We start from the raw sequence: 20,819 nt of genomic DNA, 5'->3' as shown, positions 1-20,819 counted from the left end.
TCCTGGTGCAATGTGAGGAGGAATGTGTCCTTTGGGGGTGTGTAAAACAGCAGTGTTCTTAATATAAGAGACAAACACCAGCCCCAGACTGTGCTCAAAGTCAAGAGGCTGTGGAGGTAGAGCCAAACCATTTGATTTGAGGATAGATAATACCTGACATTCCTGTTTCTCCTTGTGCCATTTGTGTGTGCTTTGTGCCACTGTCTGAGAGGGGCCAGGCTGCGTGGAAAAAGGCTGTAAGTGCTGCTCTAATGACTGTCATAGATAGAATCATGTTGGAAGAGCTTCCAGGATCCTCAAATCTGGCCTTTGGAATGGTTTGACACTGGACACAGTAATCAGCAAAGCTGCTTGCAAGTGGCTCTGCAGAGGGCAAGCAAGAACTCAAGAAATAGCTTGTGGGTGTGGAGGGAATTGTTCTTTTCTTGTTTGTTTGAGCTGGCTTTTGAGATACACCAGATGAAGAGAATGACTCTTGGAAGTGAAGGACTTGGTGTTTAATGTTTGGCAGTATTTATTTGAGCGTGCCAGTGGAAAAGACAAACAAGCCCAGTGCTAGAGAGTCACTGGATGCCACAGCTGCCTCCTACAAAGCAATATGTGAATATGTGAACACTGGTGATGTTTTGGCTGTGTCAGACAACTGCAGCCTTTTGGGGAGGGAAGAAGGAGGGCTCCACTTGTTCCTTTTCAAACAGAAGTCTCTGCTTCCCAACAGCTGTTCTTAAAGTAATTTATTAGTGGAAGAAGTGTTTCTTTCATCCTTACAGGAAAACACTGGGAGAATTTAGATTATTTATCATGAGCTCCAATGCTATTCCTTCTGGTTTGCTTTGCTTTTCTGTGGTAAGCACAATACTGGCTGTGTTCAACCAGGCTTTTTTTTATTTTTTTGCCTGTCTTATGTGCTTCTGAAGTGAGTAGGTTATTAATGACGCAAATGGATGTTAATTGTGCAAAAACTAGACACTCTGTGCCTTGAAAGGCTGTACCTGATTGGCAGATGAGAGGATAGAAAACATTTTATTTCACAACAAAATTGCTGTAGAGTTTTATAAATAGCAGCACACCATAAGCAGGTGGTGAGTGAAAATGATTTGATTCCTCACAGCTGGCAGGGACTTCTTCAGACAGCAGGTCCACATCACCTTGGGATGCCTGATTTGTCAAAAATATTTGTTACCATCTATTGCTTGGTCAGGTCATTTGCCACACTTGCAAAAGCTGAGGATGAAAACCATCAGCAAGCTGTGGCTGTGGCAGAAAAACAGGGTCAAACTTTTATTTTTTTGGTGAGACCTTGAGGCTGTAGTTTGACAGCCTGGCTGGCTTTGCAGGGCTTCCAGTACCCAACAGGTCAAACAGGCCAGTGCTGGATAATGTGGGGCTTGCAATAAACTCAGTTTGGTGGCTTGGTAAATACAGTTGCTGGGTTAACTTTGTGCTGGCAGGATTTGTGGTGGATCAGGCTTGTCTAAGCTCCTGTGGCATTCTGCTGGTTCAGGTGTTGCCAGTCTTTCTGCACGTGGTATAAATATGGCACATGCTCAGAGTTAAGTGTTAATTTGGTGGAATCAAGATTCTACACCAATGCCCATTCCAGATCAAGTTTCTACTGCTACATAGCCTAAGGCTTTTTTATCATTTTACATTTCCCCCCCACACTAACTGGTATATTTGATCACAGAACTGTGGCTTGACAAGGTGAGAAGTTATTAAACCTGCTCCAGCATGGGTTTTGAATGTGGGAGAATACCTGATTTCCATTTCCATGCCTTAGTGTTGGCCAGACTGATGCTGTGTGTGAGCAGCCCTGCTCTTTGCAGGGTGAGCCTCCTGTTGCTGTTCAGGAGAGAATCCCTAAAGGCACAGCCCCTGTTTGCCCACTGCTCACTGTGAGTGCAGGGCTCTGTGTTCCTCGCAGCATTAACTCCCAATTACGTGGTGTTTGTTTGAAGAGAGGTGTGAGATGAGTCTCTTCAGCAAACAATAATCTTCCTGGTGGGCTGTAAATTGTAAATAATGATTCCTACCTATTTTGGGCAGGGGTTTGCACCATCACCAGTTTGTGTGAAGACCTGCATGAGGCAGGCTTGGAGAGCACAGTGTTTATTGGTTTGGGTTCTTCTTGACGAATGAGCCTGGACTATTTCAGGGCTTTTGCTTTGTCCTTCCTCAGAGCTTGTAAATCCACTCCATTTGACTCTTCTGTTGGTTTGGGTCTTTTTCAGGACAGTTATTCTGAGTGACGGCCCTTGCACACGCTTCTGAGTGGTTATCATGGGCTTCATTGCCTTCCTGAAGACCCAGTTCATAGTTCACCTCCTCATTGGGTTCGTCTTCGTTGTCAGTGGACTGATCATTAACTTCATTCAGCTATGCACGCTGGTCCTCTGGCCCATCAACAAGCAGCTTTATCGCCGAGTGAACTGTCGCCTTGCCTATTCCCTGTGGAGCCGTGAGTATGCTGGGCTGGGGAAGAAAAAGAAAAAAGCTTATCTTGTTTCTGCCTTTGTCAACCAAAGGAAATATATATATATATGGACATGTATCTCTTTGCACACAGAGACAAGAGAAATGGTAAGTTAGGCGCAGATTCTTTCAGAGAAGGTCAAAACAGCCTTTGGTTTTTGGGGTTTTTTTTGTTTGTTTTTTTTGTTTTTTATGTCGTTGTCGAGGCAAGACGGGAATGAGAAGACTCTGACTCGGAAGGCTGCTGAGAGTAAAACTCTGATTTATTCAAAATACACTGCTCTTTTATACAGAGCTTTGCAAGGATCAAATCCATTGGTTCTGAAGTGAAAACAACACACACCATTGGTGCAGAGTGCTTGACGCACAGTGATAGAACTTAACTATAAACAATGTGAAAAACAAGAGAGATAAAGAATTATTTATATTCTTTCCCAGCTCTTCCCCAGGCTTTTGCCTGGCTAGAAACTCTCAGTGACTGAATCTGACTCCCACACTAGAATACTGGGAAATCATACAAAAGTCAAGGGTCTGATGTGTGTTGTCACTCTGTTGTTCAAAAAAGTGGGAAGTAAAGCTCCTCTGCACATCCAGATTATCTGATAGGACTGATAGGAGTTGTTACTTGTGTCTCAATGCCATCTTCATCCAGTATCAGCACCTGTGCTAAGGGACTGGCTCAGGTACTGAGCATGTGAGCAGTATTGATCATGTAGGAGCCCAGGTTTATTGTGTGGGCTGCAGAGGGAGAGGTCTATCTTAAACTATCTCCTGTAGATGTCTCTGCAGCTGAACTGTGTGACAAACTTCAGAATCCACTTCCACCCTTCAGTGCCCATCTCTGAGGCCAGGGTCTCCTTGTGAGCATTTTTCAGTGGTTCTCCTTCTGCCCATGGGTCAGCTCTGCACTGGGTGCAGCTTCTTTGTTCTCTGTCAGACCTTTGCAAAACTTCGTCCCCATGGATGCTGCCTTCTTCTCCTCACAGAGCTGGCTTTCTGAAAATGTTTAGAGTGTTTAGAAGGCTCTCAAATGTCACCTCCTGCTTCAGCAGTGAATCATCTAATTGGTTTCCCTTCCCCATCCCTTCCCAGTATGCATGGCCACTTACCTTAGTGCTCAGCTCAGCATCCAACTCCCACTTTGGGTAAATGAGTCACCAGAATGAACACTGAAATTACAGCTCAGCAGTCCACTGACAGGCACCCACATTTCGTAAATCATCAGTGTGAAGTGTCACCAACAAAAACTCTCTGAGGTGTCTGGTTCTGTCTCTTTTTAAGTGTGTTGTCCCTGCCTTTACTTGTGCTTTTTGTCCTGCCTACTGAGAAGCACAGGAGAGAGGAAATTAAATAGACTAAGCAGGCAAATTGTCAGAGAAAAAAGGTATTGAAGTAGAAGAGCTTAGTAGAAACTTCAAAATTAGTTTGGTTGGATGAGGGTGGGGACATTTAGGAGTTTTTATTTTTAATTTGCTTGTAAGAATTTCTTTGTTTTTTTAATAATGTAGAATCTGATCTCGTGCTGAAAACTATTGCTGCATTAATAGTTAGGCTTTTCTGAGGATATGAGCTGCTTGTTCCTGTAAGGCTTTAGGCTCAGCCCTTAGTTAGCATTGTGCATGAAAACAACACACTTCAAATGCTGCTGTCTTACATCCTCTAAACACTGGAAATAACCCACACCATTGTTCAAAGAGGTTTGGAGAAGCTGAGTAGATAATTGGTTGTATGTAGGATAACCCCTAGTGTATAGCCTGTTATAAATTAACATGTTGGAAAATTAAACTATGAAAGTCAATGTAAATGTTATGTGGGATTGCAAAAAGCTGATGTCCTGTAATGGAAGAGCTGACAGAATATGCTCTTCAATTGTGATTTATAGCAATTTAGGTAAGCTGTGTAAATGTAGTAGCTCCAGTGTTGCCATTCATAATGAAGTATATTTCAGTATGAAGAAGTCTTTTGGCAAGGAACCTGTAGGTTGGTGTTCTGCTCTGGATGCTACATTTTGCTCACTTTCTCCAAGCTGTTTGTGGTTTTAGGCTGAGGGTCTGTAAGAGAAAATGCTCTGCCCAGCTGGCAGAGGATCAGTGTGCAGGGAGGGATACACAGGTGATCCTCTATGTGCCTCTCTACTGAAAACCAGGCTCTGTTCTCACTGTGTCTCCTCTCAAATACATAAAGCCCAGCTTCCAAAGGGGAGGGAGAGAGACTCTATCCAATGTTCCTGACAGACATCTGGGGAAGGCAGTCTCTTGGGCTCTGGCCCCAACATAAACCCATAAATTCGTGACAGGTAGTCTGTACTTGCAGCTCTCCCACGTCAGCTCCTTTCAGATGAATCACACCCTTGGAGAGTGCAGCATGTTTGGGTTAGTCCTGTTGCAAAACTAACCTCTCAAATGTTGGTACTTCCAGCAGAGGATGTGCTGTGCCCCTCGTTTGCTTTGTTTCTGGGGGCTTGTGAGGCTGTAAATGCACCTGCTTTGGTGTGTGGGACCCCCAGCTTCAGGGGTGGTCGAAGCAAGGTGTTGCTTATTCCCTCTAGGAACTGTCCTGGGCAGTGCAAGTGTTGCCATTCCTTCATTCAGGAGGATTTCTTGCTGTAGCATTGATAGGATCAGTGCCACGCAAAGGAGCTGTAACCCACACACTGAAAAAAGGAAACGAGCCCACTCCTGGTTATAATTACATCATTTGTCAGCACATTTGTTAAGGACAATCTGTTTCCTCGTGTTAATCCTTTGGCTCCTCAACCCTCCTCTCTCAGTATGAACTCTGGCAAATCCTCCACTGTTTTAGGGAGAAAGGTTCTGCAGAAAGTCACATCCACTGTCCTGCAGATTTTTTTCCCCTGATTTTAAAGAAGAAACACAACCAGGTGATTATAATTTTTATTAGAAAATGTAGCAAGTACTGGAGATGTTCCTCCTTGGTACACAGTCAGCAATGGAAAGGGAAAATTGCTCAGAGTACTATGATGTGTTTGGTACAACTGCTCCAATTCTCTTGGCCACCTGTGTGGAAGGTGATGTGAGGACACTCTTCCTGTTCTCTTTCCCCTTTTACTGAGCCAGGATAACCAGAGAAAGGAAGGTAAGTGAACACAAAACATGCAAAGCTGGGAAGCAGTGATAGAAACCTGTACCTGGTACAATTCTGTCTTTCCTCTGCCATATTTCCAATTATCTGGGGTTAAGCTCTTTTGGCCAGCAACATGTATAACTTTGTTCTGCCTCCAAATAAGCAAGTGCTGAAAGCGATAAGGAGAATAACCTGGTGGGTGAGTAAGTGGTCATGAGTGAAAAAAACAGTGCTAGGTGAGCTCTGTACCCTCAGCAAACCAGGACTGGTTCACCTAAATCCTGTGTTTGTCTTCTCTGGTGTGGTGCAAGACTGGATCCCAAACTCCTGTTTAGCAGTATGGATAGATGACCTTGTTTGATCCCACTGATGGGAAATGCCTGTGCAGGAAGGTGCTGTCTTGTTTGGCAAAACCAGAAACTCCCAATGGGAAGCTGAAAAACCTCCTGGCAGAGCCTGATAGAGGGAACAGAGGGGGAACCCACAGGTGTAGTCATGTGGGAAGGGTTGGACTCCTTTTAACCACTGTATTTGTGCAACCACATTTTAATTTCAACCATATCTCATTGAAATGAGAAAATATCAATGACTACAATTTGCAGGGAAGCAAATCTTCCTACTGGGAGGGTGAACTATTCTCATACTTTTTATAGTTGTCCCATGATGCAAGCAATGACTTCCATCTGCCTCAATGTACTGAAAGGAGGGAAATAAGCTAACCATAGCAACTACAGTCAGTGCATGCTGAATTTAAGTGGAAGGGGGTTTTATGATGAAAAAAGGGGAGGTGGAAAATAAAAAAGGGTAACAAATGTTCAGGGTGGAATAAGAGTTGCTGTGATACTTTGAAGTATTGGAGTAAATGGAGGAAAAGGGCTCATTCTTTTGCAGTAAAAGGAAGACAAAATTTACTGTTCCTGTCTTTGCCCAGGTATTTTGATAAATTCACTCAATTTTCTGCTGTTTTTAACTCTCTGTTGATGATCATAATGCAGAACAATTAGAGCCCTGTGTTGTAATATTAAAATCTATCACAGAAGATCTATGTCACTGCACCCCTTTAAAAGACCTTTATTGGTCTGTTTACCTCCATAAGGCTTGTTTCATGTGGAGCAAAAACATTAGGCTGCATCTATGCATAATTTGTATTCCACCTGGGAGGAACTGTGCTCATTTAGTGGAGCAATCAACAGCTCCACTGTCTGTTTTCAGGCATAAAAGACTTTGGGTTTTTATTCCAGTGGTCATGAAATTTTGCATTTGAAATGCAATGCCCAAACTCGTTGCTGTTAAAAACTTACTGAATTATCCATAATGCATATGTCTGGTGCCTTAAATACTCCTTAGGGATGGTAATATGGTGTGGTCTATACCCTTCCAAGCTTTTATTTCATCTCTGCTGGGTGTTTGGGGTCAGGAGAGGCTGGGCAGTGGATGGGCCTGAGGATGAAACTCTAAATGTTTTCTTTCACTTTCACCATTTTTGCTAGAGTTGGTAATGCTGCTGGAATGGTGGTCAGGCACAGAGTGCACCCTGTTCTCAGACGAGGCCACGGTGAAAACCTTTGGGAAGGAACATGTCATCATCATCCTGAACCACAACTTTGAGATCGACTTCTTGTGCGGCTGGACGATGACGGAGCGCTTCGGAGTGCTGGGGGTATGTGGACCATGAACTTTCCCTTCCTCTGCAGGGTGACAGGTCTGTTTAAAACCCATCTATAAACAGTTTCTTTGCATTTAAGTTCTTAGATACAGCTCCATCATCTTAGCTTCAATGTGTTTGACCTCGTTGCACAAATCAGCAAATGACATTTTTGGATTGTCACTTTCTTTTTTTTCTCCAAGAGTTCCAAAGTTCTTGCTAAGAGAGAGCTGCTATATGTGCCCCTAATCGGCTGGACGTGGTACTTCCTTGAGATTGTTTTCTGCAAAAGGAAATGGGAAGAGGACAGAGATACAGTTATTGAGGGATTGAAACGTTTGTCTGATTATCCTGAATATATGTGGGTAAGTGTTGAGTCCCTCCTCTGGTATTGGCTGCTGGAAGTGAAACGGTGACAGACTGGTGCCTGTGGCTTTGTGTGTCGGGAGAAGGTGTGCCCACTTCCAAGAGTTGTCACAGAAAAGCCATGCTCTGTTTCAGATCTTTTGGGATATACTGGTAGAAAACTGCTTTTGTCTGTTGGTAAGGGAAACTATTTGAGAAACAGTTCAGAAGCTTGAGAATCATTTATAAATCAGGCTTGTGTGATGCTAACAATTCTGTCCAAACTTATTTTTGCCTATTAAAAAAAACCCCAAAACTTACATTTGATTACTACATCTGCATAACTAAGATTGCTATATCTGTATATTTCCTCAGGTAGGCTGAAAATACACATAAACAAAAAATCTGTTTTGGAGAAGCGAGTGAATTTAACTGCACAGACCATGGATTTTGATAGAAAATTCCTGTTAGTGTGTTCGTTGATCTGTGAAATTACAGGTTTCCCAAAAAGTCTCTGTGAGAACATAAGGCAAGCTTATATCTCCTTCTGCAGTTACATTTTTTCCTTTTTATTTTGACATTATTTAAAACCAAGGGTAAAACATCTCTGTTTCATTGTGTGCAATGCTGTTAAACTTTACTGCAGCAGCACAGTGGTGTAATCAACCCATTAACCTTCTTAGAGTTTTGAATGCAAAGATTTTGATAAATTCTCAGCTTTGCTTTTATAGCAACACAAGTAACATACAGTTATTTGGCTTATAAAACATTAAGAGGCTTTTTATGCATTTTAAGTGAGTTTTCAGTATTATCCAGTACAGCTTGTTAAAATGAATAGTGAAACATTAAGCCTTAACTAGAACATTGTGAATGCATTGTAATTTTCTACCATTACAAAGACAGAAAAGGTAAGAATCTGGATAATGTATTTAAGCTTCTTAATTGCTTGAATATATGATTATGATTTATATTGAATATATCTTCCTGCTGAATGTGGGGAAGAAAAAAACCCAGAACAATTAGAAAATCTCAAGATTGAACTTGAGCTTCAAATCTATACATTTTAATGATTCTACAACTGAGGAGCAAGGACAAGTCTCAAGGGAAAACAAAAGTGAAAAATGTAGTCAGCATTGATCATTTAAATCAAGACTTCCTGCTTGGTAATTGAAATCATGATTAAAATTGACTTGAGTGGATCAATTTCTCAATTTCTGCGCATTCTAAATGCCACAATTAGGTCTGTCTTTTTTGTCACCTTAAATTTGGTACAAGTGTTGTTAAATGTAAAGGTAATAGGAAATGAGTTGGGAGTTGGTGCTTATGCCTATTACTTGATGGGGAGATGAGACAATTGAAGCCTGTGCACATGTATGTTTATCTTGGGCAAATTTTCAGTATACTGCTAGATTTCTTTTGATGTCTTAAGATATCCTTGGGGCTTTTTTTTTTTTGCTTTTGTCTTGCACAGTTTCTGCTGTACTGTGAAGGAACTCGTTTCACAGAGACCAAGCACCGCATCAGTATGGAAGTAGCTGAATCTAAGGGGTTGCCTAAACTGAAATATCACCTGTTGCCCAGAACCAAAGGTTTCACCACTGCTGTCCAGTGTCTCAGGGGAACAGGTACTGCCAAGCTTTGCAGCACTTGTAATGTGTTATTTAGCACCAGCACAGTCTACTCTGTTGTTCATTACAATTAGTTGGCTGGCAGTAATGAGGATCCAGCGTGTCAGCTGGTAATTTGTAAATTGCCACAGAACTGTCAGATACCAGTCTTAAAAAATACTAAAAACCTTTTTTTTGTTGCTTAGTTCATCAAGTCATCTGGTGTTTTACAGAGCTGGGAGTGTTAGGGGGCTGGTGCAGATAAATGTGATGTGTAAACACAAAATAGTGGAGGACTCTGACACATTAATGCAAGGCTTGCACAAGGCTCTGTTGCTGTCTCAAGCAGAGATGCCAGAAGGTTCTTGCTAGAATTGCTGGTGTAACAGCCCTGTTTACTTTTTTTTTCCCAACAGTTTCAGCAGTGTATGATGTAACACTAAATTTCAGAGGAAACAAGAACCCATCTTTATTAGGAATTCTTTATGGAAAGAAATATGAAGCAGATATGTGTGTAAGGTGAGCACATACTGATGGAGGTGAGCCCTAACATGCATAGTTTAGCATGTTGAAGTGTATTCAGATTTTACAGGGAAATTTCCTTTCCTGTAGTCCACTTCTCCTTGTCCTTCAGCTTCAGTGGTCCCTTGTAGTAAATAGTCTAAAGCTTCTTTACATGCCAGTTTCTCTCCCTCACTCACATGGTTTGATCAGCAGATTAAAAATTCAAAAATGCTGAATTTCAGACATCCTATGAATGAGGTGGGACATTGTTCACATTCCTCACTGTTCCTTTGCCTCAGAGAGTAGCTGCTTACACCTAACCCCATACAGCATGTACACATTGCATGCATACCTGCCCATTCTCTTTCTTGCTTTCTCCTTGCTGCCTTCTTCTTCAAAGGCTTCCTTGTGATCATAGAAACAATCAATCCTGTAGAATTTTTTCTTTTCCCTTTTATGTTTGGACCTGAGACATGACCTGGTTGTTCTTTCCACAGTTCCTTAGACAGTTTGCTTTTCTGGGGGATTCACCCACCCTTTGTAAAACATTGATGTATTCTGGTGATGAGGTTGATGCTTGGTTTTTAAAAGTAAAAAAAAAAAAAAAAAAAAGTGCCTTTCTCCTTCCCCCCACATCTTTCTCCTCTGGCCTTGGGTCTGTGTGTTGCTGCAACATCCACAACATTTTAGTCTCTCAGCTGAAAAAATGTCTGTGGAGCTGTCCATGGAGAGGTGGAGTTGCTCATTTGCAAGGGGTTTCATTTTCACTATTTACACTTGCCAGACATATTCCTGATGAGGAAAGTGAGCAGACAATTTGCCAGCCAGCAAAACAGCTGGTGAGGCAGTTCTACCTGTAATTCCACACTGATGGCAGGTGCTGTAGGATATCTAGCTGGATCTGAAGTGCACATGCATGGATGCCCATCTGTATAATTATTAATTATACACTGAACTGTGGCAGCCTTCAGTTAAATATCCTTTTTTGCTAATGGAGGTGCAGTTTTATTTCATTTCTTGGAGAGGTAATGGGAGGAAAGAAGAGAAATGTAGTTTTCAATAGAGTTAGAAGAGATTCAGGTTTGTAAAACTGTTGAGGATGATGTTGCCAGGTAAAAATTACTAATTGTACCCTACAAATTGCTGTGCTTAGATAATTTTGATTTAAAATAGTTGTGGATGGAATAAATATTTTCAAGGTGCTTTTCTACATTTTTTCTCTGTTTTGGGGAAGAAGCTATGAGAGTAAGGAGACTATTTTTACAGATGTTTTGATGAAAATGAAACATGTCCTTATTGTGCCAGCAGACTTACTGTAGCTCAGAGAAGGGAAGCACATAAGCTCTTGTTCTTGGCATGTGCAGACGTAGTTACCTGTGCAGAGGTAAGCAGCTTAGCTCTGCAGTCTTCATCTCGACTGCCTCCAGAGGAAATAATCGGGAATTCTCAAATGTTACTGCTGTGAGTCCCCTCTAGTGGTGACAGCAACACCATGGCAACTTCACCAGAAAGCTTTCAGCAAATGACTTTTCACTGAGCTTTTATTGAACATTACTTCTATGAATTGAGCAGTTTCTCTTGTTAGAGCTCATGTAAGTAAATCTGCCAGATCTGGTGTTCAGTTGGCTTATGGATGCAGAAATCATTAGAAATGTGTTAGAACAAATTCACAGAGTCATAAAGGGACTTGGCTTGGTCTCAGAAAACAGAAGAATTCAGGGGAATGGTTTGCTCTTCACCACTGTAGAGAGGCTCTGAGAAGGCACATGTGCTCAGTGAGGTCAGGGCTGGCCTGACCCCCAAAACTGTCACACATCCCCAGAACTGTGTGCCTCAGTCTGTGGGGCTGCAGAGGCAAAGAGGGACAAGTGTAGTCACTGCAGATGTTTGCCTTAGAGATGGTATAAAGTGAATGTTTAGTTGCTTCTTCCATTGCTTCCAAAATAGGGTTTTCACTACCAAAATGTAGCAAGCAATTATCCTTGGGTTTTCCACTTGCTTGTCTTTTCCCAGTTCTGAGTGCCTCAGTCTGAGCTCACTGGGAATCAGCCAGTGATGGATCTGGTGAAGGAGGAGCAGTGCTTGAGTGGGAAATGCTTATTTTACTGATGTGCTCTGAAACTGACAGGAGCTTGTACAGTTTCTTTTGTCTTAAATAGCACCTAATCCCCATCCTAAAACCTCAGATTTTAAGTCCCAGTTCTCTGTGTTTAAGATCTCTGCCATCAGTGACACTCTTGCCCTTTACTGAATGGAAGATTTTCTCGAGAAGAGGCATAAAACTAAATACCTGGATTTTATCTTAATTTTTTTTTGTTGTTCTTTCCATTTTTTAATCTCTCTACTAAAATAGGAGATTTCCTCTGGAAGATATCCCTCAAGATGAAAAGGAAGCTGCAAATTGGCTTCATAAGCTTTACCAGGAAAAGGTAAATAGCTTTGCTTTCTTTTCTGTCTTTTGGGACTTGCACACGGGAGTGTATTAAGGCAGTGAGTAATACACACTCTTGCACTGGATGGAGAGGATTTTATGTATAACTAGGCAGCCATCCCTCAAAGGGCTGGAAGGAGCAGGACCGAGGAGCCCCTTGGCAGCAGAGGGCTGAGTAGTGAGGTCTCAAATTGCCAGGAAGCACAACAGAATTCAGAGATACGCCTGAGCTGTGGAAGACTAATAGCAATCCACTGTCTTTTTACATTTTTCAGTGCTTGGATCTCTGTCATGCATTTCTGAAGGCTCCATTTTCCCTGTAGGTGTTTTTAGGCACTTGAGAAGAGTGATAACTGTCAGGGACAGCCGGTCCCAGCTTTCAGCTGCAATTGTTCTTTGCTTTCATTTTTCTTCCACTGTCACTTTCCTTCTGCCTCCTGGTAATACTCCTGCAGTGGTGTGTGACATGGGACAGACAGTCCCTGGGATCTGCTGCCAGGGACTGATAAAACACATGCCCAGCATGCCTTCAGATGGCTCAGAGCTTTTCCTTGTGTAATTTCTTTTTCTAACCTTAGATGGTTAGAAAAATCCATTTTTCTCAGCCACAGATTTAACACTTCTGTGGGGAGTACAAGAGAGCTGTAATTGTTGTCCAGCCCTAAGTGGTGGATTATTGAACTTGAAAAGTCTGTCTTGATTTCTGTGTTGCTGATCTTTGTGGGAAGACAGCAGAGCACAGAAAAAGTTAAGTATCCTGGGCTTTCCCTAGCTATGATGACCTGTGCTGCAGCATTGCTAAGCTTATGCTCAGTCTCCAGGTAGGCAGCAAATTGTTCTGAGTTTCATTATATTTATTTCAGCCTAATTTGTTTGAATATCTGACCTCTGATTCAGTTAAGGAGAGAGGTTATTTTACAAAGAGCAGTAGCTCATCATCTTTTCCCCCCCACCTCCTCTTAGCAGGTCTGTAGAACCAAAGAGTCTTTGAGGTTGAGAAAGGCTTCTAAGAACATAGTCCAACTGTCAACCCAGCACCACCACCATATTCACCACTAAACCATGTCCTCAAATGCCAAATCCATATGGGTTTTTTTGAACACTTCCAGGGATGATGACTCCACCAGTTCCTTGGACAATCTTACTGCTTTACAACCCTTTCCATGAAAGTTTTTTTTTTTTCCTATTGTCCAGTCTAACCCTCCTCTGGTGCAATGTGACATCATTTCTTTTCATCCCTCCTGATCTTGGCTGTACCTCTGTTCAGCTTTGTTGTGAGAATGTTGACAGAGAGTTATTGCTTATGGCCATGGGTATTATACATATTGATCTTACAGCGTTAGCAATACTTTGTAACTGGAATCCTCTCTTTCCTTTTCTTGCAATGACTTTGTAACTGGAATCCTCTTCCTGCACAGAGGGTGTGTCCTCCAAAGGCTGTTATTGGCAAGGAATGCCTTGCACTTACTTCTCAGTCCTTTGTAAGCAAAATTTAAAAAAAAACCAAAAGAAATAAAACCAAGAAATAGCCAGACTTGAGCCATCCTTGGTAATGGCTTGGAAACCTTAAAGAACAATCTCACAGACTGAGGGAAGGTAGTGGGCACCTTGTTCCTCTGGTTGATGTGTTCCAGGATTGCACCTCTGCAGGCTCAGCTCAGGATGCAGTGGCTCTGTTGCAGGGCTGGGATTAGGGCTGGTGTGGTGCTATCTCTGCTCTCAGCTCATTCCTTGCCCTCCCCTCCTGGCTCTCCATACAGAATTTTTCTGCTGTTCTTTGCTGAATCATGCTGACCTTTCTGGAAGTAAAAACAGGAAGGAAAAGCACCCAGCTAAGGGGGTTTGTAGTGTCTGAACTGGTCTCTGGCCTGAAGCTGCCCTAAATTCCTAAGTAATTAACAGGCAAGATGAAGGTATTTGGTAGTGGAGAGGATTATAAGGTTTCAGTTTTTGATGGTGCCAAAATTGCCTTCAAAAGGCTTAAAGGTCACTTGGATGATCAACAGAAATGCCCAAATAAGTGACAGCAGATGGAATTGGATGCTGTGCACTCTCGATGAGCTTGTACCACAGACACTATCCTTGATGTTGTTCTGGAGCTGACTAATCTTGGGCTTCTTGGTGCAAACATTATGAACCCATTCTCTTTTCTCTTTACCCCAGGATGCTTTGCAAGAGATGTATAATCAGGAAGGTGTATTTCCTGGCAAGCAGTTTAAACCTCCTAGGAGACCATGGACTCTCCTAAACTTTCTTTTTTGGGCCACAGTTCTCCTCTCTCCTCTCTTCACGTTTGGCTTCGGAGTTTTTGCAAGTGGATCACCTCTCCTTATCCTTGCATTCCTGGGACTTGTAGGAGCAGGTAATAAAAGCAGAGAAGATGCTAAGCCCAGTGACATATAACAGGATCCTTTACCTCCAATAAGTTCTGTGTATTAATTAATGAGAATGGGGCTTGCAGGAAAATATTTGGAGCTCATTTATCAGTTTTTCTATTGTACAGCATTTCTATTGTTTCAAAAGCTTTAATCTGGGCAAATTTGCCTTCATATCTTAAGCAAAAACTGTAGTAGTAGCAGGTGAGTCTTATAGCCAGTTATTATGGTACCTGAAAGAAAAAATACTTTCACTGGACAACTTGTCTGTGAATTAAAAAAAAACCCAAACAAAACCACCACAACAAACAAAAAATACATCAAATGATCAAATTTTCTCCCCCCATTCCCGCAACCAAAAAACCCTAACAATGAAAGAAGGGGAAGTAGAGGGAGGGGATATGCTCCAGTGTTCATGCTACATGTCCTGTTAACCAAGAGAAGCAATGATTATATTTTAAAATCTGGATTGTCCCTCTTTGTGATCCCTGTGCAGCCTCGTAGAATGCACTGTGGGTCACTGCTGACTTGGGGATTGGGTTCTGCTCGTGTGCTTACGTGTAACTTCCTACATGCTTGAACTGGTTTTAATGTGCCTCTCATTTTTCTGTTATATTTTAAAGCTTCCTTTGGAGTTCGTAGACTGATAGGAGTAACTGAAATAGAAAAAGGCTCCAGCTATGGCAACCAGGAATTCAAGAAAAAGGAATAACTGATGGCTGCAGTTCAGCACATATAACAAGACTATGGTATCTGATTAACTTCAGTTAAAAAACATCAACAAACACTTAGAAACTATCTTTTTCTTAATAACTGATGACTAATATTAATGAATAAAACTTGAGCCAAGAATGAAGAAGTTGGAGGCATCGGCTGAAGAGAATGCACCAACCTTCTGCCTGTTCAAGGATTACTGTAGTCAAGCTGTGGGATAAAATCTGGGGTGGGGTGGAAGAAGAAACTAATTTTTCTTGCTTTGTGGGGGGACTTGGGGTGGGGGAGAAAAGAGGGCATTGGCCATGGCCACGTGTATCTTCAGGTGACTGAAAACTGGTTTCTGTCAAGAGCACTACACTCACTTTTACAACAGGAGCCATTGAATGTTTCCTCTTACTAAAGCCAACATAACATTTATTGATTTCCAACTTCTCTTACTAATGAGCCAGGAAAAAACACCCTCCTTAAATGAATTGACAGGTGTTCATTGGGTTAGAGTTTTTTTGGCTGTGTTGTCATGGCTACAGATGAAATCCTGTTTGTATGTTACACTGACACTTTTTATTTTCAGGCAACATCTAAAGACTTCTGTAATGCAGGAGAATGGATAGTGGAGTTTGGAAGCAGCGTGTTATCCATCAGGACATCCCATAGAACAGATCCAACAGGATAACATTCTCATCCTATCTCCTGCTAACTGCTCAAGGCTGTTTAATTTCAAAATTAGGTCTTGAGTCTTGAGTGCAGTTTGGCCTGTTTGACATCAAACATGTTCCATAATTTTTAATCTGTTTGGGCTTGTTGTTTTTTTTAAATTAGTGATTGACCATGGGATTTAGAGTTGTGCAAAGAAGGACATTTTTTCAGTTCTTTTATTTCTTTTTGCATCTCTCATTACCAAAGTCCAGTTCAGCCAACCTCTCTCAGTAAACTGGGAGGCAGCACTAGAAAGCAGCACAATAGTTTTCAAAATGTCTTCTTTTGTAAAAAATGTGAAAAGGAGAGGTCTGTAGCAGTCAAATTTTGAATGCTGGCTTCTCTTGAAATTCTAATGAGAATTTCAACATGGATTGAGATGGGGCCAGAACTTTACCCTGTGTGTGTCAGGATAGAGTGTGCTGGTCTTTTGACTTGGTCATACTTTAGATGTTCATGTGAATTTTTTTGCAAGTTGAGCTGTGCTGTTAAAGCATTAGAAAGAGTATAAGGTCTCTTCAGGGATTTTAAGTATCTTTAGTTTTGCTTGTTGACATTCTGGTCTTTTTCACTCAAAATTAGAGCTCAGAATCGTGTCTGTGTCTCCTTTTTTTCCCCTTCTTCCTTTCCGTTCCTTTCCTTTTTTTACAAACGCACATTTGGAGGTTTCTGTAGGTTGTTGCTGCATGCATAGCTGGAGAATTATTTGCAAACAGATGGTAACTATACCTGTATGTTCAAGTCTGAAGGTCATTTTGGCTGCTCACAGGAATGGGTGAAATGAGTTGCAGATCTACAGCTGAGGGCAGAAGCTAACCCTCAGGGTCTGTATCTTTAACCCAGCTGCCACTAGAATATTTATCTCACTTTTGTAAAGAGCAGATTTTATCAAAGCACTGGTTGTTGTTTTCATCTTTGCTCCGGTAATCAAGATAAGAGAGTAATAATTTACCTTCTCTCCGAATTTGCTCTTAACTGTTGGAATGTAACCTCTTCTCCCACAGGTTTTTCTGTTTTCAAACACTGGAAGAGCAATTTTGTAACTTAGAAAAATATTTTACTTGGGGTCATTAATCACTTGTTCTGTCATGCACTTGATTTTTATTTGTGGTCTTTTCAACAAGAGCATTTGAAGGCTGACCTGAGTTCTGTCTGTCTCCTGTTAGACTCCACCTCACTGAATCCTTGTACCCAGACCCCCAGTGTTAGTGTGTCATCTTCATCCCCTCAATAAATCTTCCCTAAGAGAGGGGCTGCAAATCTGTTGCAAATGTTAGTGGGATTTGAAATATGCTTGGGAACTGAGGAGAGCAGAGCCTAGCCATAACTTTGTTTTCCTTGCTGGATGTTTTTGTACTTAGTCTTCAAATACAGCCAGACATCCAAATGCTGATAAAGTTAACTCTGGCTTTTCCCTGTTTTTAACCAGAGGACTGAGAACAGTGGGGGGTTCTTTTTTTTTTTTTTCCTTTTTTTTTTTTTCGTAAGTAATTCAGTAATGGGTATAGTTCTTGCTTCCTAGAAAGATATTACAAATGCTGTATACTTGCTTCCTGAAGATGACATTGAGTATATATAAATTGTACTGGCTAGAAGAGGCTTGCTAAGCAGGCTGACCATTGACTATGTTTTATACTTATATTTTGAACAGTATATTAATGGGCATGATGATAATTTCACAAAATAAATCCCTTCTTAATGCTGAGAAGAGGGGAGCTGCTTAGAGGAGAAAGGAATTAATAGCCTTTCTCTTTACAGGATCCTTTTCTCCTCTTAGTGCATGTAACTCCCTATTCAGGATCATGGGATTAGTGCATGTATATCAAGAGGAGAATAATCAACATTTCATATTTTCTTACCATAACTTATTGGTCATGCTTTCTTTTTGAAAATATAATAAATACATCATCAGATACTTAAATTGTGCTCTTCTAAACAGACATATCAGTAACCACTTGAAAAACTGAAATCTACAGCAGTGCACAAAACAGTACAAAACCAACACAAATCTCTTCATTTTGATTTTTATCTCAAGTAGGGGTTTTTATACTTGCGCGCGCACACGTACACAGAGTATGTATAAATTAAAATGACTGGAAATAGTTGAAGTTAATGTCACTAATGAAGATTAGCAGGTGGATTGGATTGGAAAAGTGAGCATAGATTTTATATCTTATTTTCTTCTGGTTTAATAGAGCATAGCTTGTATATTTGACTACCAAGCCCTTTAAGAGCAATAATAAACAAAAATATATCATGTTTTTTGTCTTTTGCTTTTCAACCATGCTAGGTTTAATAAACTTACAGCTATGGGAGTGTTTTTTCCTCTCCATTTTTCAGAATTCTCATTTATTGCTTATTTGTTTGGAGTAAATAAAGTTTTCCAGTGTGGACTTGCAAGCTGACTGCTATGGAGTTCAGCACTGACTCCGAAGAGGAATGGTTCTCAGACTAACATGGACAAATGATAGCTGTATGCTCTTGGCCTTGGCAGCATTTGTCATTGTCACCAACAGCAATGATGCTGCTCTCCAAGTGGGATTTGCAATTCCAAAGGAGCATCACATTGACCTACATCTGAGAACCTGGTGAGAGAGCTTGGGGACTGCTGGCCATTTGGCATCTCTGAGTTAGAAAGGCACAAAGAGCTGATGCTGAAGAAGGATGTGGTATCCAGAGGCCTTGGCTCGGTAGGATTACAGTTCTCTCTTGCTCATTGTGGGCTGAATGTGCTCTTGCAAATGACTTTGCATCACTGAGCAAAATATTTGTCTCTGCACAAAGAGCATGGGCAATGTTCCTTTGTTCTGCTTTAACTTATCTCGAAGGGCTCTAGACTTAATTGCTGACCAATGAATCTGACTGCTGCCTGTGTCCTAATTGCCTGGTATTCACAGGAAAAGTGAGTGTGACTGCTCACTTCCACGTGGTACCTCTTGTCTCCATCACCAGTGTCTGTATATTTGCTCACCTGTATCTTCTGAAGATGGTTTGGTTACAACCTCTTGGCAGGAACTCGGAGCTCTCAGTTCAACCAGTCCTACAGCAGTTGTCTCACATGGCTGGGGTTTTCTCTTCCTGATTTTTGGTGCTGGTTGACAGCTCTAGATCTGAACTGACAGGGTTGTTTGTGTTTATGTGATAATGCAACTTTGCTGCTTCAAAGCAAAACTTTTAGCAGGGAAGACCTTCCTAGGCCTGTTCACACAGGCCCTCCCTACTGGCAACAGGTCCCTCTGGTGAAAGGGAGTTGGGACAAGGTTTTTACTAAGAGTTGGAATAATGAGAAAGCCAGGGAGTCACTTCCCATTGGATATTTGCTGAAAGTACTGTTTCTGTCTTGGGACTACCCCAAAACCTGGTTTTGCTTCATATACCTTTTGAAGAATTGTGGGGTTGGAGGCTTTTAATAATGCTGATTTGACACTACACAGCGTTTCAGATTGAAGACACAGTCTGATGCACTTTGACATCCTGGAGAAGTATTTGTTAGGAAGTCTAAAGCTAAGCTTGGGCAGACCTCACCCTAGTGTTTCATGCAGATGCTGGAGGCCAACACAGATGAAAATGAAGAATCCATTCCTTGACCTTTTTTGAAGATGGGATGTAGCAGGATAGCTCACAGCATCTCCTGGATGCCATGTGCTTCTGTCCTCTGGTGTGAAGGTTGTGATTCCCAGCAGACGATTGCTGCAAGTTCTGCTGTGTGCCTGCACAAAGAAGCTCCTCCCCTGTGATGGGAATACTGAATTTGCACTCCCACCCAGCGTGTCACAGCTGCTTGTTCCTGTATTCCTGAACCTTCTGATCATAACAGGTGGTGCTCCAGGGCTGCTGGTGCTGAGTGAAGCTGGGATTTGAAGCAGGTGACAGCCCTGGGAGCTGTGAGGGAGAAGGAACACCGCAAGGTGCATCGCTGGGAGGAGCAGGGCCACTGACAGGTCTGGCCAAATTCTTGCTCTGAGAAAACTGAGTGATCACCAGGAGCAAAGCAAAGCAGAGACAACTGTGTGGAAGCCAAACTCTGACTAATGTGGATGTGAGACCTCCCTGTAACAACTTACAAAATCACCCTTGCCATGTTCACGTGATTTGGGTCCGAATTCCTCCTAAGGGCTTGTTTCAGATGAGGGCTCTCATTATGCCCTGTTCTTCTTTAAGGCTGGTTTATCTGATTGTCTCTGCAACAAGATGCTTGCAGGCTGTTGGTTGTGTATTTACCTGCTGTGGTTTGGAATGAGAACATTCTGGAAGTCAGCATTACAGGGTCTGTGCCATGTGTGTTAGCCACCAGAAAAAGTCATGAAAATATTTCATAATGCAGAATTGGGAAGACATGGGATTGGCATGTGTTTCTCTGATCCTTGGCCTCTGTAGGCTTTTAGAAAGCTGTCTGTGTTTCTTAAAATGTTATACCTGTAGTTACCAGCCAGTGTTCAGTTTTTGAAACTGTAAAGAAAGATTATTTGCGCACTTTCACTGTTGAGGGCACTTGAGTGCAGATAGTCTATTTCTAAAAACCAGTAGCAGAAGCAGAATTTTATCTTTTTAGGAGAAAAGTGTATTTTAAAATTAGAAACTTCAGCAGCAATCAGAATATAATAGTACTTTTAAAATTTAAATTAGAAGTATTCCTTAGTGTGGGAATACTAATACCACTACCAATTTTCAGTCTTGCACAACTTTTTTTCATTTTGGCCAGCGTGCATTCTTAAGGAATACACACCGAGTTACAAATTACTAACAAACAATTTGCTAAGGAAGAGTAGGTAGCAGAGCCTAATCAGGAATTAAATTTTACTCCCCCAAGGCATGAGCGGGTTCTGTGTACCTCCTTTATTCCGTGCATGTGCATCTGTGCAGAGAGCCGAGCTGTGTCCCCTCGTGTCCCTTCGCTTCAGCTGTGTCCGAGCTGTCCCTTGTGACATCTGAATGCTGAACTC

General features: G+C 41.7%; 1 protein-coding gene across 10 annotated transcripts in view; it reads left to right on the top strand.

Moving 5' to 3' along the window:
* AGPAT3 (1-acylglycerol-3-phosphate O-acyltransferase 3) overlaps positions 1 to 18,135 on the top strand; it is an 85,681-nt gene extending 67,546 nt beyond the window's left edge. For all 10 annotated transcript variants that reach the window (XM_021540017.3, XM_021540024.3, XM_085586387.1 and 7 more), the window contains 8 exons: positions 2,232 to 2,458; positions 7,047 to 7,216; positions 7,405 to 7,566; positions 9,018 to 9,171; positions 9,570 to 9,672; positions 12,011 to 12,086; positions 14,252 to 14,450; positions 15,087 to 18,135. In XM_021540017.3, the coding sequence (XP_021395692.1) occupies positions 2,281 to 2,458; positions 7,047 to 7,216; positions 7,405 to 7,566; positions 9,018 to 9,171; positions 9,570 to 9,672; positions 12,011 to 12,086; positions 14,252 to 14,450; positions 15,087 to 15,175 (1,131 nt within the window). In that variant the 5' untranslated portion in view covers positions 2,232 to 2,280 and the 3' untranslated portion in view covers positions 15,176 to 18,135. The remainder of the gene's footprint in view (positions 1 to 2,231; positions 2,459 to 7,046; positions 7,217 to 7,404; positions 7,567 to 9,017; positions 9,172 to 9,569; positions 9,673 to 12,010; positions 12,087 to 14,251; positions 14,451 to 15,086) is intronic.
* Positions 18,136 to 20,819: the final 2,684 nt, after the last annotated feature.

This window comes from Lonchura striata, chromosome 1, assembly GCF_050655825.1.
Source record: "Lonchura striata isolate lonStrDom1 chromosome 1, ASM5065582v1, whole genome shotgun sequence".
In the NCBI taxonomy this organism is placed as follows: Eukaryota; Metazoa; Chordata; class Aves; order Passeriformes; family Estrildidae; genus Lonchura; species Lonchura striata.
The sequence above is the reverse complement of the archived record's forward strand: the minus strand, read 5'-3'. Positions and strand labels throughout refer to the sequence as shown.